We start from the raw sequence: 15,660 nt of genomic DNA on the forward strand, positions 1-15,660 counted from the left end.
GTAATGCTGAAAGATAAATACAAAGCTTTCAAAAGGGAAGAGTTTTTTGCAAATGGCCAGAAAACAGCTTTGTAAGATGAGAAGAAACCTATGATGCATCAGACTGAATTCCCCATGGAAGCTGGGTTGCTTTTATACTGTTAGTATATAGTCTGTTGTCAATGTCTGATATCGCGTATAACTTAAACTAGTTTCACTAGAGGTCAGAGTATCAGGAGCTTTTTTCATGCTGCTTATGCTTTGCAAAACAGCTGTCCAGTCAGCAGCATTTAAGTAATAGGATTTGATTCAACAGTTGTCTCCTGATGTATGGTCTTTGTCATGATAATATTTAATCATACGGATAGTTTGTCTATAATATGTAGAAATGAGGCAAGTCCTCTCCACAAAGCTATTTAAAACTTCAAATCACATTGCCATTCCACTGGACATCCGAGTGACCTAGTGTAGGACAGTTAGCACTAGTGTTTGGAGCAGGGTGAGAGTTGGTCTCAGGGTATGGCCAGCGTTTGTGTAAGGGTAGGTTCATGGTAAGTATCAGGTTTTAAGGTTGAAGAGAGATTTGGGGCTAGGGTTCTAATCAATACATCTTGTTTGGAACTGTTGTTGATTTTTGTATTGACAGGGGTGAATACTCCAAGTGGGGGTAATTCATGGAGTACTGGCGAGATCTGGATAAGGAGCTGCTTAACTTATATAAACGATTCAGATTGTGGTATAGTCTGGTATACAGCATTTGGTATAAACTAGCCTTTGTGATAATTTGCAGCAGATACCAAATTAGGAAGATTAGCAAATACTGTACTGTAGAAGCAGCAAAAGAAATTCAATAAGATTTACAGTAGATAAAATTCAAGACTGAGCAAACACCCGGAAAGTAAAACACTGTACTTTTCAATTTCCTGTTGGCAAATGTAGGGTTTTACTTGCAGGAAGCAAAAACATTAGAAATCTAAAGTATGAAACTGGGGTAGGTTTGAAAAAGACTTTTCACAAAAGGTTTTTGTGTGAAGACATCATTTACATATCCTCGACAATGTAGGGAAGCAAAAGGTAGAACTGTGTAGAATTTATACTGATGGATAATATGGTACATTAATAAGGCCAAGTTTTGAGGCCTTATTTATATCATAATGTACAATGTATGATAAGGCCTCATTTAGAATATTGTGCACAAGTTTAAGAAAAAGGATGTTGTTTGGGAATCAGGCCAGAAAAGAGCCACCAGATACATTCTGGGGTTTAAAGGAAGGTCTTCATTGTCAGCTGCTAGGACCAAATGGAGCCAAGTGGTTTGAGCAGCCTCTGCTATGTTGTAAATACTCTGGTGCCATCTGGTGGTTGCCTTGAGTACTGCTTTACTATTTTCCAGTACATTTGAGACGTAGAATTCTAAGCGTATTGGAGTGGTGGTTATTGGCCATTACCTGCTAAATGCAGCTTCACTTAAACCATTGTGAGCTGTATCCCTGTTATGTACAATGTATCCCTGCTGTCTGCTCTGCTTTAACTATCATATTAAACAAATGTTTAAGAGATCACATACTATACAGGGGTGACATCCTGTAATGTATCATGTTGCAGCTACAGTAAGTGGTCATATTACACCTCTGGGGAGAACATATTTTTACAACCTGATTCTCTGTAAGATCAGTCTTGAGTGCTGGCCACAAGCTCTCTGTATTACAGATGGATTTATCCCTTGTCTTGCATTCTCAGAATAGGAATACAGCTCTTTAAACTTTTCATTACAGTAAACAAAGTTTGAGAAACACCCAGTCATAAGTAACTCAAAGAATGTCAAAGAAGGAGTTTGTCCAAATTAAATTATTTAATTAAAAGAAAAAAAATGTATATTCCAAGTCAATCTGGGGGTAAATCCACTCTTCTTTATACACGGGTGAAATCAAGACACTTTCATAATTCCATAAATTTAATGCTAACTGAAATATACTGTACAGCTACCCTACCTTTCTTAATATAGATGTATTTCAAAGTACTGACCAATATTTTACAGGGACAAAGTTATACAAATCTAAAAAATATTGCATCTGCCAAATACAAAAGTAACTATATAATCTTATTCGCCTTTATATTTTTGTACAATTCGTAATAGAAACATTTGTCTCAAGACAATGACAGTAGCTTTTTTTGTTTGCAATTCTCTTATCGGAACAGAGCAGCTGGGCTTTATAACACAGGAACCTTTTAAAGGCGTCATCATCACATAGCATGGGCTGTGCCTATAGGTTCTGAGCAATTCTTGCACACAACTAGGGCCATACTGTTCAGGAAGCCTGTATTGCTCATCACAATGCCTTGTGGGTCAATGCAGCCCAGAACTGATCAAGCTCAGGGATGATTCTTTGGGGGGAAAAGCTTCAGAAGGCACACACAGATTGTCAATGAGAGGTGACATATGCTGAAAGACATGAAAACGATGGACAGGGGCCATGGGTTTCAGCTTGTTCAAGGGCATCATGGACGAACAGAATTTTCTATTCTATGTTGATCAAAAACAGAATTTTCACTGTGCAGCAACAAGTGGCATAAAAAAGAACCCATCTCATGACTACAAAACTGCAACTTGCAAATTTTCAGATGTAATTTTTTGTGCAACAGTTCTTTGGCCACATATAAGCACATGCCAAAAAAAACAAAAACAAAGTCATCCACATCCAACAGCCTCTCATTCCATCATGCCTGGAACTTAAAGAAAATGGAGTTTTGGATCTTCGAATGGAGGTGTCCACATCATTGGCTGATGACTTGTCCCAGTGATGTCTGTCTCTAGGGACAGCCCCCAGTTCAGTTTTAGACTTCAAAGCTCCTTGTTTGAATCCTCTGCTAATCCTGCCCCGTGATGATCGTCTCCGTCATGGCATGGAGGGAAAGGAGATGCAGGAAACGTGAGAGAAACCCCCAGGAAGTCTGGCGTACCTGCGCCTACAGCATCCTAAGAGAATTTGTGGCTTCCAGCAGCCTGTGCAGGAGACTCTCAGCTGGGGTAGAAGATCCTGTCGTACTCGTTGAGGATGTACTCCACAATCTGGTTCTGGAAGACCATGTGCATGGTGATGTTGGCCGACTCGGTCTCCGGTCTGAGGAGCGTGGGGCCGAAGACTATCGCTACACTCTGCACAGACATCCGGTTGTCCTCTCTTCTTTCTATCACCCTGGGGAGGACAAGCGAAACAAAAAGTTTAAAATAAACCTAACGACTTTATTACCTAGGAACAAGTAATAGGTTTATTCCCTGCTGAAAAGAAGAAGAAAGAGAAGAACAAGGCTCCACAGCCGAAACGTTGCGTTTTCTTTCTTCTCTTTTCAGCATGGAATAAACCTGTTACTTGTTCCTTTGCAGCCTACGCATGCTGACGCAGTTACCCATCTGAACTACTTTATTACCTAGCTGTTTATGTTGCCAGGGTCTGGTTATCAAACAGCATGGCAAGAGGATGCAATGCAAAATGGGAACCTTTTAGTAGATGTTTCTGATCCGTTGCTCTTAAGAAGGATAGGGCTCAGCTCAGGCGACCTCCGCCTGGTTGATTAGCCCTCCTGCCCTTGTACCCACCCCCGTGGAAGCTGTGCTGCATAAGGTTTAAAACAAGGCAGGGGGGGGACCAAGACTCCACCATCAGGAGCCAGAGATCCAGAGAACAGAAGCTGAGGTCCCACAGGGACTCACCTGCGCAGGTGGCGGAAGAGCTCCTGCATGGTGTCTTGATTGGGCTGCGGGAGAGACCTCACCAGGTCCCTCATGTAAGTCACCTTCTGGCTGTTATCGCCAATATCTGCGCAGGACAAAGAGCACCAGTGTATGACGGAGTGGGCACACAAAGGTGCAATAGTATTTCAAAGGAGTCGGGACCTCTGCACTGTGCCAGAGATCAAACCAAAGCAGTGCCAATTAACTACTGAAATCTGTAAAGATACAGAGGAGCTAATGAAATCATTTGACTCAGGGAATACATAAGAAACGTGTTCATGCAATGAAGGCTGGGGTTGACAGTTCAACTACAGTACCGCTGTAGGGACTGTTATTGCTATCTGTTGCTATAGTTACTGCATCCACTAATACGGATGAGAATTAGAACACCGACTTAGATGCAGATGAATCTCTTCCAGTACTGTAAGCACACTGGAAACATGCGTGGTTTTAATATTTCCATGGAGACAGGCATCCAGTTCCTGGGAAACAAAAAGGTAACCATCTCGGTCCTGCGTTCCAGGGGAATAGAGACCCTTCGGAAAGAGATGTGTGTGGGAAGAGAGGACGGCGCGCTCACTGATGGCAGCGATGAAGTTGTTGAAGTGGCTGAAAGGGAAGAGGGGCTCGGGCAGTTCCCGGAAGAAGAGCTTCAGGGCCCCGGTGATGACGTGGATGTCCTCCCATTGCCCGTCCTCCAGGTTCAGGCTCTCCTCTGAAAGCAAGGGGACAGGGTCAGGGGGGGTCGGTGTACACCGTGTTTCGGGTTGGTCTTCTGTCAGAAGTGTTAAAAACTTGAATGAGTTGATTAAACTATGAACTGGCTTCATCACTCTGTTCTCCCCACTGAGAGCTGGTGTGTGGGGAACGGACTGGTGCATCATCCAGGTGGGGCTGCACACTGGTGGTGGTGGAGGGGAGTCCCCATTACCAGTAAAGCGCTTTGAGTGGAGTGTCCAGAAAGCCCATATATAAGCCTAAGGAATTATTTTTATCATTTTTATTATTTAAAACCTTTTCTGTGAAACATTGCGGGGTTTAATTCACACTTCCACCGCTCACAACGAAAGCGAGGGGGAAACATTCCGACGGGCGCCGCGCTAAAACGGTCGCTGCTTTCCTCGGGTCAATGGGGGTTCGATTCTCGACAGCGCAGAGGACATTTCACGCTGAAGCTTGGACGGATTTCTATTCTCTATTCCAGTGCGGGGCGCCTTTGGAGCGTCAAACTACTAAGGGGGAGCAGGTGTGCGCAGAGACGAGCAGGCGGCAGGGCGTCAACAGAGAGACAGTCTGGGACCTCTGTGAAGGTCTTTCAGAAGCCACGAAAACAGCCGGTTTCACTATAATACTCGCACACGAGTGAGAGGGCCTTACCCTGATCCACTTTGATGCGCAGTTTCTGGATGACAGCCAGGTTTCCACTCACTCGGTAAATTCCATCAATTTCCAGACCTTTTTCACCCCCGGAGAAAACACAGCGGAGACAGACCTTTAACAACCCGTTCAGTGCTTAAAAAAAAAAAAACTGCAACACCACGAAACAAAAAAAACAACCCGTATATAATACGACATCCATAATCCTTCCCCTGGCGATGGCTATCTTAGAAATCGAAGGAATTTTCAACACGCGCAGAAAAATCAATTGATCTTTAAAATGCTTGCGGGCGCAGTCGGGGCGGAGCGGGTTGATCCCCCCAGCCCAGAAGAGAAAGACCAAGGGGGCACCTCGTTTTTCCACGGCCTGGATGCACTTCTCCACGAAGGTGGGGATCGTCACATTCTCCCTCTCGCACAGCGCGTCCAGCCGACAGCCAAACACTTGATCTACAAGACAACCAGAGGGGGGCGCTCTTGAAGCGTTACAAAATAAACCATTTAACACAACACGCCCAGGTTCACCAGACTTTACAAAATAAAAAAACACGGGTGGCTCAATCTCTAGAATGCCATTCAATAGGCGGAATACGGCACAGCAAGACACAAAAAGCGCTTTTTATTATTTGAAGACGGGGTTCACACAAGCTAGATTACGTTCAAACGGCTTGTGTGCAGGTAGCAATTCTGCTGTAACTGGAGGAGAAAGATGACATTTGATTATTTTTTTTACAGTCGTCCACAACATAAAAGAAAGAAAGAAAGAAAGATGACAGAGAAAGGTTTGGTAAGAAAAAAATAGAAGCTGAATAGTCTAGCAAAGAGAGGAAAAAAAAGGCACAGACTAACAGGTCGTTTACAATTCCCCGGTGCTTTCCTGTCTGAAGAGATTCAGGCCAGATTTCCAGTGTTAGAGGCCGGGGGCGCTCCTCACCTCGGATGTAGCCCCTCTCCTTCACGGACTGCAGCGTCGGCCTCTTCTGCAGGAATTTCTTCAGCTTGGTGCGCACTTTCTTCTGCTCCGAGTCGCCGGCGGAGCTGGGAGCGGCCGGCTTCGTGGCTACAGAAACGAGCAGAGGTGTCGCCCGACCATAGGGAGGCAAATTCAAACTCTGCCCCGCCCCGACTATCCGTTTCTACACGACGCGAGTCGGTGCCCGCCAAGGACAGACGCCCAAGAGTAACGATCCGAAGTGTGATTTTGCGAAGCCGATGGGAAAGACGACGATACCCCGGTGCAAAGATCTGATTGAATTCAGCGCAGGTCCCAACGCATGTTGATAAACGACTTTTGTTTCATACAATGTAATGATGTAAAATGCATTTAGATGTGGTAAGGTAAAAAAAAATTGGATCATCGTACCGGTCCAGAAATTCAAACCATCCCTGGAACAACCAGAAAGGTCTTGGTTTAACTAATATCAGCCTGTATTGTGTAATTGTATTGTGTAAAGAGGTGTTAGTGGGGCCAGCAGGGGGCGCTCACCCTGTGGTCCATGTGGGTCCTAATGCCCCAGTATAGTGATGGGGACACTATACTGTAAACAGGCGCCATCCTTCGGATGAGACGTAAAACCGAGGTCCTGACTCTCTGTGGTCATTAAAAATCCCAGGGCGCTTCTCGAAAAGAGTAGGGGTGTAACCCCGGTGTCCTGGCCAAATTTCCAATTGGCCCTTACCAATCATGGCCTCCTAATACTCCCCCTCTATGAATTGGCTACATTACTCTGCTCTCCTCCCCACTGATAGCCGATGTGTGGTGAGCGTTCTGGCGCACTATGGCTGCCGTCGCATCATCCAGGTGGATGCTACACATTGGTGGTGGTGGAGGGGAGTCCCCATTACCTGTAAAGCGCTTTGAGTGGAGTGTCCAGAAAAGCGCTATATAAGTGTAAGCAATTATTATTATTATTATTATTATTATTATTGTAATGCTTTGATTTCGACAATGTACACTGTGAGGCATTAGCTCTTCATTACTCACATAAGTTAGAACATACCACATTTGAATTCGTACTTTATTCCTTACTTTTATTCCTTTTTCCTTCCTTAGTTAATGCATTATACTAACTCTTCACCACTGCGATCTAATCTAACTCTAATTACACATTCGCAGCTAACAACCTAAGATACATAAGAAAGATTACAAGCAAGAGAAGGATATTCAGCTCATTTAGGTTGTTCGCAAGTCGCCTTTAGAGCTGGTGATCTCATGCAGTCATTGCTTGAAAGGGTACTGTCTTTGATAAGATGACTGGGTAGCTTGTTCCAGACTCCCACACCCCTTTGTGCAAAGAAGCACCTTCTGCTTGTTGCTTAAAAGTGCACTTTTCCGGTCATAAAGAATTAATACATGCCTCATAATGTACACATAAAAACAAAGCACTTTCTGGTTTACAGGCTGATATCATTTAGTCTTCCCCGGTGTTAGACCCTTGTGCTTAATATCATCCTTATGAAAGTGTATTAATAATAATAATAATAATAATAATTGCTTACACTTATATAGCGCTTTTCTGGACACTCCACTCAAAGCGCTTTACAGGTAATGGGGATCCCCTCCACCACCACTAATGTGCAGCCCCACCTGGATGATGCGACGGCAGCCATAGTGCGCCAGAACGCTCCCCACACATCAGCTACCAGTGGGGAGGAGAGCAGAGTAATGAAGCCAATTCATAGAGGAGGATTATTAGGAGGCCATGATTGGTAAGGGCCAATGGGAAATTTGGCCAGGATGCCGGGGTTACACCCCTACTCTTTTCGAGAAACACCCTTGGATTTTTAATGACCACAGAGAGTCAGGACCTCGGTTTTACGTCTCATCCGAAGGACGGCGCCTGTTTACAGTACAGTGTCCCCACATGGACAGCAGGGTGAGCACCTCCTACTGGTCCCACTAACACCTCTTCCAGCAGCAGCCTTAGTTTTTCCCAGGAGGTCTCCCATCCAGGTACTGACCAGGCTCACACCTGCTGAGCTCCAGTGGGCTGCCAGCTGGGAGTTGCAGGGTGATATGGCTGCTGGCATTATAACAGTAAATAGAAGGGGAGAGGGTCACGGACTTTTTTAAGGAAACTTGTAAGGGTGCATGAAAGAACAGCGCTATTTCAGGCCCACTGGCCCTGGAATATATACCGGCTCTCTTCTTGTCCTTCTCGTCCCTGTCCGTAGGTCCGGGCGACTTCTCGCTGCCCCCAAAGTCACCATCCTCCTCCTCCGAGTGGTGTCCATGGTCCTGAGGAGTGCCAGCCAGCCAAATTGATGACATTTATTTTCCTCCTGTTGGGCAGCCTTGTCATGCCCCTGACACAGCACAAACAAGCATGGAGGACCCAAACACAAACACGCGCACACTCTCACCTGTGCTAATTCACATACCAGCGTGTGTTTGGACTGTGGGAGGGAAACGAAAGCTTTCAGAGGAAACCAACAGAAAACTTGGGGAGAACATGCAAACTCCATACGGATAGAACTCCAGGAATTGAACCCAGGACCCCAAGGGCTGTGCCACCATTTCCATCGACAGCTATAAATATTAAAGGAGTTGAGGCTCACCAGCTGCCGAATGGTGTCCATGATCACTTTGTGCCAGTCTTGGATGATGCTCTCTGTGTCGTACTGTATGAGATACTCGGACCCATGCCGCGTTTTCAACTAAAATAAAAATTAAAGAAAACATGTCAGGAAATGTCAGGGTTTGTCCTTGTCTTTCACAAATGGACTGGAGGGACTGAATGTCTTTAGTTTTTGAGGAAACAGCTTAAAACGTGTCATGATACACCTATTCAAAATCAGCCCAACCTGACCCAGTGGACTCAACAAGCCCAGCAAACTCGACACACGAGCGAGCACATAAATGGAAATGAGGACACGTATTTAAGACGAATACTAGGACACACATCTTTAAAAGGGTTGTTGGTGTGTGAAAAAGTCAGTTCAAGTAGTTAAAGCTTTATGATACTCTGGGGGAAATTCGTTTTACGGCTCAGTCCACCAATAAAACAAGCACGGCAAACCTCAACAGAGAAGACAGCACAATGACGTTACAGGAGATCAAGTCTTTTCATCGATGGTGACATACTGCAACGCTAACTCCTTAACTCCCCACATACCTCCAGCACATTCTTCTTGCTAGATTTATCTTTTCCTGCCCAGGATATCGTTGCTCCTCGCAGCTCTACAGTGTACTCGGGAACAATCTGATTCGTCTTGCTCTAAGAGGCAAAAGAAAGCAGCCTTTACAGAGCTGATGCTACAACAGGATGCCTAGTTCCACCTGGCTGTGATGTTACATAGTTATCAGAGCCGCTGATGAAAGAATTTAAGCCACCTTTTATTGGTCAGGATTATCAACTGTAAAAAAAGGCAAAACTAAAACATTTTTTTACTACGTTTGAGTGATATGTGTAATGCTGTTACACTCACTGAGACTTTTATTCAAAGCAGCATACATTTGTACAGCTAGGTAAAATTAATCTGAATGATGTACCTCGTTCGGGGTACAATAGCTGTGCTCCACCTGGGATTTGAACCTGCAACCTTTGAGTTATGAAAGCAAACAACTCCTCCACACTGCTGCCTTGTTTCCTTTTACAGGTTGCACCGTATCAGCTACATTGTTATTAGGAGACTTCATTTTCCATCTCTGGGTTTGCGTTGCTAGCAGAATAGGAGCAGAGCTCGCTGTCACACTAACACACGTTTGGCAGTGTAATTGCTTCTCTCACTCACAGCTGTTCCACTCTGCTGAGATTTGGGGTCCTTGTAAAAAGTGAGTATCCCTCCATGGAGAACTGTCCACGACTGGGCCCAGTTTTTCCTGTGAAGTGGAAAGATTACGCAATTATCACACAATCCCACAACTTCACCAGAAGGATGTAGCCTAACAACACAGTGGACAGGACTTGCAGACAAGTCAATAATCTCCTTCAGGATCAACCCAGAAGTGAAAATAAGGTAAAGTGAATAAGTGAAGAGGACACCTGCGTGCATAAGGGATTGTGGGAGCTGGGGGATTGTGGGAGCTGGGAAACAGCTACTCAGCTATGCTGTTGATACCAAGATCATGGCTTAGTTAAAAAATGTCTAGATAAAGTCCTTGGATCAATTAGAAACCAGCAAATAAATGAGTGAGAAGGTGCCGGGTCTCAGCTCCTGGCTTTATTTGAGCTTCCCGACGTTCGAACAATCAGATATACCTCAGTTTCTTCCCATTGTCGGCGACCTTTGTTTTGTTGAGAATTCCGGCCTTTTCCAAAGTCTGTAAGGGAGGGAATCGGGTAAAGCAATATTTAGTCTCAAAAAATAAAAACCTGCAGAGCTGTGTTCCTTTCATGATTCTGCATGTCCATGCAGGACAGGAAGTCATTAGTTTTCAAAGCTGAATTTAAGACAGATTTCCCTTTACATCCCAGCCATTTGCTCCCACTGTTAATACAGTACATAGTTTTCTTTCCACAAGAAATATTTAAGGAAACACATCACCCTTCAAAAGAGAAAAACAGTAGCTAATAAATTCACTACATAACTTTAAAATAATTTTAACCAATTTGCACTAGTTCCCAAAATGTATTTGCAATCTGTCCTTTCCAAAGATACATTCACCCTGTTCCACAAGTTAAATTGATCACAGAGCAGAAACACACTAATAGTTTTGAAATTTAAGGGCTAGTCTTCTAAACCTTTTTAGCTTCCCCTTGTCTGACAAAATATATCACAAAGCATTATAACAGAATTCCATTACTAATCCTTGATTTATGAAAACCCCGCTTTGCAAATTTTAGAATAAAGAAAGCGTGTTTTTTTCTGTTTTTCACAACTATGCACAGGGTTTCACAACAGGGTGATTGCTACAGTATGTACAAGTGTCAGTGGTGTTTTATATTGACGAGTTGCTTCTCTGTTTGGGTAAAAATAAGTAATGCTGAGTGAGTTTCTAGATCTCGGGTATGATAACATGTAAGGTGATGGGAATTTATTTGTTTTGCTTATTTTCACCTTCTGAACGGATATTGTGGAATGCATTACGTCCGTAAATGAAGGATAGCCAGACTGCATCAGATTAAGTGTGGTCTACGTGCCCTCATTCAGTCTGAGCAGGGGGCTAGTGGCATCCTCACAGGGACAGTGAGGAGCTTCTGCCTGTCATTCGCAGCTAGGGGCTATGTTGAATGAGTTTAAAATGTAAGATTTTTGCGTTTTTATCTTCAACATACACTCTGAAAATCATGCAGAAAAGAGAACGGGCTTTTCCCCAGAATTAAGGACATTTTTCTTGACTGTATTTTTGTCACACCAACTTTGAATGTGTTCTAACAACATTCATGACTCTTTATGGCTGTGGTTTCAAAAGACAAAACAATTACACAAGTGTTCATGACTTTTGTCAAGGTGTACATTATAGTGCGAGAGTTCAGGGAGATGGTCAGCACTATGATTAAGGTTAGGATTTGGATTAGAATGGAACCTACTGCATCTCTTGGGCTGTGGTGGAAGAATATCAAAATGGATTATGAAAGCTGTTACAACGTGTTATGAAGCCTCTAAGTAGCTATTATGAAGGATACATGGGAAGCTATTTTTTTTTCTAACGATAATACAATGTGAGCATGAGAAACTCACTAGTTTCAACATCCAAAACAGTTGGGCCTTCAGTATCTTATGCTGGTGTTGACCTCACACAAACTCCGGAATGTACTTGGTACTTACTGTACTAATCTGCAGTTTGTAATGACAAGCCTGCCTCCTGTCAGTGGAAGACAGGTACGAAAGAAACAGGAGTGCTTTAAGTACAGTAATAGTTAAGTACTTTAACTAAAGCAGTGAGTTAATGCCATGGCCATTCCTTGAACTGGGCAGCCTTGGTGGAGGCAGAACAATGATAAAAAAACAGGCATGTTAGAGTAACCCATGGTGCGCCACATGTGATTAGGATTTTGTTAGTATTCATGCCCAGCAGGGAATATCACAAGCCCGAGAACCAAGCTCTGTGAAATTGAAAGAAAGACATGCATCTGGGGAATTGAAATGCGAAGCATGAAGAAAACCATCAGGCTACTGACGTGAGGATGGAGAAAGTCTCCGCTTAGATTGGACCCGGTTCTCCTGTGTCGGAACCTGTCAGCCTTGGGGAGAGATGAAACACTGTTGGACAACGGCGAGAGGGAGAGCTCGGATCGGGTCAGGTCGGGTCAGCACAGATGGGAGCACGGTTGTGACCACAGCACCCATAGGTGTGGGTCCAGTGTGTGAATCTACACAACAATTACCTGTGCTTCCAAGAATGGAACGGGAACACAGTAAGTCAGTCTCACAGCACTCGCTGGGTAGCTGTCTATTGCCTTTTGCCTCAAAGGGAAGTGTGATGGACCAGCCAAGAAGTTCCCCTTTTTTTTTTAGCAGACTATCTTGGGGACATTTTTTATAGGTCTGCAGGCATTTAACTCAATAACCTGTCTGGGAAATTTAAGAGAGTTCTCGAGGTGCTTTATAAATCTGTGTGATATTTCTGTCGTTTCTCCCTGGTTATACTGTGCTCTAAACATGCATTTACTCACCTCTGCCATGACACTGCACTGCTGGAGCCCACTCTAGCATAGTTTTACTGTGGTATCACAGGGCTTTACCTGATCACTCTGTTTTTACCATGGTATAGCACAGCAGGCTATTATAAATAACAGAAGGGTTGAGGAAATTTGTAACAAGTCTTAAGGAGGGTTTCTAAGACCTGGACTCCGGACCTGAAGAAAGCATCAGTGGGTGAAACAGAAGCATGTCTTTTGACGACCAGGAAGAAGCCGTGAAAATGAAATGCTCACATGGTGCAGCAGCTCCGGTGAGTTTCCAGAGCTTGAAACGTCGCTTCCGTAGTCCGAAACATTCCTCCTGTGGGAAGGGAAGAATTTCTGCGGAGAACAAGAGGAAAAATGAGAGGGGGTCGGCACCTGCCATAAAGGGGGAAAAAAGGATTTTGAGACTTTTCTAAAATTTTTCTTTTCATTCTTAAAAAACTGAATAATAATTCTACCTGGTCTGAACCCTGAGCAACCCAGAGAGTGTTAGATTAAATTAACCGATTGGACTTTAGCAAAAGGAAAAAGCAGTCGCTGTGTCTGATACAGTGCCGTTTCTACCTGCATCGCTTCATCACCCAGTGAATTAGTAAGACCTGTTTAGTCCAAATTAAAGGTGCAAACTCTTAATTAGCAAATTGAGGAATGACTGCACTCGATCAGAATGTGTTCAAATGGAACTGAACTTGTGGAAATAGTACACTTAAACTGTTTGTGAATCCAAAGACTAAGTGCCGACAAAAAAGCTAAACCAGTAAGCAGATCAGTTTCCTGTACCAATAAGCACTGGTGATTAAGGGTGATTTTGCACACTGGAGCAAAATCTATCAGACAGAGGAGTCACCCTGGTCTGTGATTGACAACTACTGATCTAGACTGGGGTCTCCCCCAACATCCACTGGTATTAGAATTGAAATATAATTGAACCCTTATCAAACTAAGAAGAGGTTAAGTTTAAACTTTTGAATTGTTTTCAGTTCCTAAACATGGAGGAAGTTGACTGCTTTTCACGACTGGGTTTCATAAGTAACTTACAATGTCCAAACCTTGGGTACAAAATCAAAGCTTGCAAAGGCTCCAAACGATTTGTTGGGTCAAATAAGGATTCATATAAGTGAAAAGCTCATGTACAAAAGAGCAGCCCCAAGAGGACCAACCCCCCGATCCAGAGCACCTGACAAGCCCAGTACACAGAACACAGAGAGCATCATGAGTTACAGGATCGTATATTTCAGCTCTTACTACTCGTTCGGCTTAGACATGCCATCACTTAAAGACACTGTCTCAGCACTTGTAAACCACAGGCGATTTGTATATGTGATATTTTTACAGAAAAACAAGGATGTTCCTCCTTTAGACATTTGACCTATCATGCTCTCTTCTTCCGCTTTGAGAGGGCAGGGGATTGTGTTGCTGATCAAAGCTAATTCTGCTACTGAGCTACCTCAAGAGAGTTCAACGCCATTAACGTAGAAGAATATATAACTTAAGTAAAAAGCCACAGAGTCCCTCAAGTAGGGGGTCATGCCAATTTAAAAGATAAAGAATAAAGTGACTCACGTTTCCACACTACAGTATCTTAAACACAAGGACTTGATCACTTCATAGGCTTTGGGTTACATAAGGGTTGGGCAGCTCTGAGTTTTGAGTCTTAATTCCCCGAGCTGGGCTCCTAGTTACCACTTGATGCTAATTGGGGGATTAACTGGGCCCATTTAACACTCTCCCCAGATGTTCGGCAGGGGATCATGAATGAGTTGTCCATCCACAGATGAGGATAACGACTCATCTCCTCCAGACCAGCACAGCTTAAACCTGAGGTCTCACCGTGTCCTCGTGTCCGCTGAAGTGAGCGGGCCCCATCGTGTTTCTCCAGTTCTTTATCACTGTCCCCTCCTGGTCCAAGCCATTTCCAAACCTGGGCAGGCCAGCTGTTACAGGTAACTAAACAGACCAGAGCAAATGCATCAGGACTCAATGAACAGTATCTACAGCAGACATCTGTACTGTGTATTTCAAAAGCCATTCATTTCATGATGATAATCCTTACAATTATAAGGATAGCACTTTTCTGGACTCTTCACTTAAAGCGCTTTACAGGTAATGAGGATCCCCTCCACCACCACCAGTGTGTCATCCCCACCTGGATGAAGGAACAGCAGCCATAGTGCAACAGTACACTCTCCACACACCAGCTATCAGTGGGGAGGAGAGCAGAGTGATGAAGCCAGGTCAGACATGGGGATTACTGGGAGGACTTGACTGGTAAAGGTGAGGGGGAAATTTGACCTGGACATTGAGGTAACAATCTATACACCCCTACCCCATTTCTATAGGCAAAAGCTTATTTCATCCCTACTAGCACAGAAGATTTAAAAGGGAACTGCAGTCCCAATTTAATTAAAGAAATTAATCAATGGTATTGCAAACCTTTACAAATTTCAAATTAACTGGATGGTCGCACGTTGTCGCAGGCAGACGAGAAACTGCTGGTCTTGCCTCAGGCGGGAGTCAGGGTTTAAGCAAATTGTTACATAAAATGGCCCTTCCTGCTCAATAATCCCTGGAAGCAAATGAGAAACATGGTCTCCTAACAACGTTAATCCTTTTCTGTCTTTTTGAACTCGTGTATATATTTTAAATGGTGCCGCTCCATCAAGCACTTGGCTGTCCAGAACATAGGGATATTCAACCAGCCAAGAGATGGGTCAGAAACACGGGCACTGATGTGATGCTGGTCCCCTCGACACGTTTCTCGACGAGATTCTGTATGATGCACGATCGAATAAGTACCAGCTGTGCAGCAGATATTTCACTCCAGAAATGTTCGAACATGAACTGCAGGCTGAGTAGCATTTGATGGCAAAACCGGGTCGAAGTCGATATGTTGAATTTAATTCAACACCAGCTGCTCAGGTTAGGGCACTGGCTATGACATAGTAGGCTGTCCAAAAATACATGTCCTGCTAGAATTTTACTTTCAGGTGTGATTTGTCA

General features: G+C 43.9%; 1 protein-coding gene across 3 annotated transcripts in view; it reads right to left on the minus strand.

Annotated features, from left to right (window-relative positions):
• Window positions 1-1,812: 1,812 nt before the first annotated feature.
• Window positions 1,813-15,660, minus strand: part of LOC148638747 (rho GTPase-activating protein 27-like) — a 48,164-nt gene continuing 34,316 nt past the window's right edge. For 2 of the 3 annotated variants that reach the window (XM_088623199.1, XM_088623197.1), the window contains 14 exons: window positions 14,491-14,607; window positions 12,910-12,996; window positions 12,154-12,216; window positions 10,291-10,352; window positions 9,824-9,911; window positions 9,205-9,306; window positions 8,648-8,746; window positions 8,228-8,327; window positions 6,024-6,149; window positions 5,441-5,539; window positions 5,090-5,167; window positions 4,293-4,427; window positions 3,692-3,797; window positions 1,813-3,176 (listed from right to left, as the gene is read on the minus strand). In XM_088623199.1, coding sequence (XP_088479325.1) covers window positions 2,999-3,176; window positions 3,692-3,797; window positions 4,293-4,427; window positions 5,090-5,167; window positions 5,441-5,539; window positions 6,024-6,149; window positions 8,228-8,327; window positions 8,648-8,746; window positions 9,205-9,306; window positions 9,824-9,911; window positions 10,291-10,352; window positions 12,154-12,216; window positions 12,910-12,996; window positions 14,491-14,607 — 1,440 coding nt within the window. In that variant the 3' untranslated portion in view covers window positions 1,813-2,998. The remainder of the gene's footprint in view (window positions 3,177-3,691; window positions 3,798-4,292; window positions 4,428-5,089; window positions 5,168-5,440; window positions 5,540-6,023; window positions 6,150-8,227; window positions 8,328-8,647; window positions 8,747-9,204; window positions 9,307-9,823; window positions 9,912-10,290; window positions 10,353-12,153; window positions 12,217-12,909; window positions 12,997-14,490; window positions 14,608-15,660) is intronic. The other variant, XM_088623198.1, reaches the window with a different exon arrangement.

This window comes from Lepisosteus platostomus, chromosome 28, assembly GCF_059453375.1.
Source record: "Lepisosteus platostomus isolate fLepPlt1 chromosome 28, fLepPlt1.hap1, whole genome shotgun sequence".
Taxonomy (NCBI): domain Eukaryota; kingdom Metazoa; phylum Chordata; class Actinopteri; order Semionotiformes; family Lepisosteidae; genus Lepisosteus; species Lepisosteus platostomus.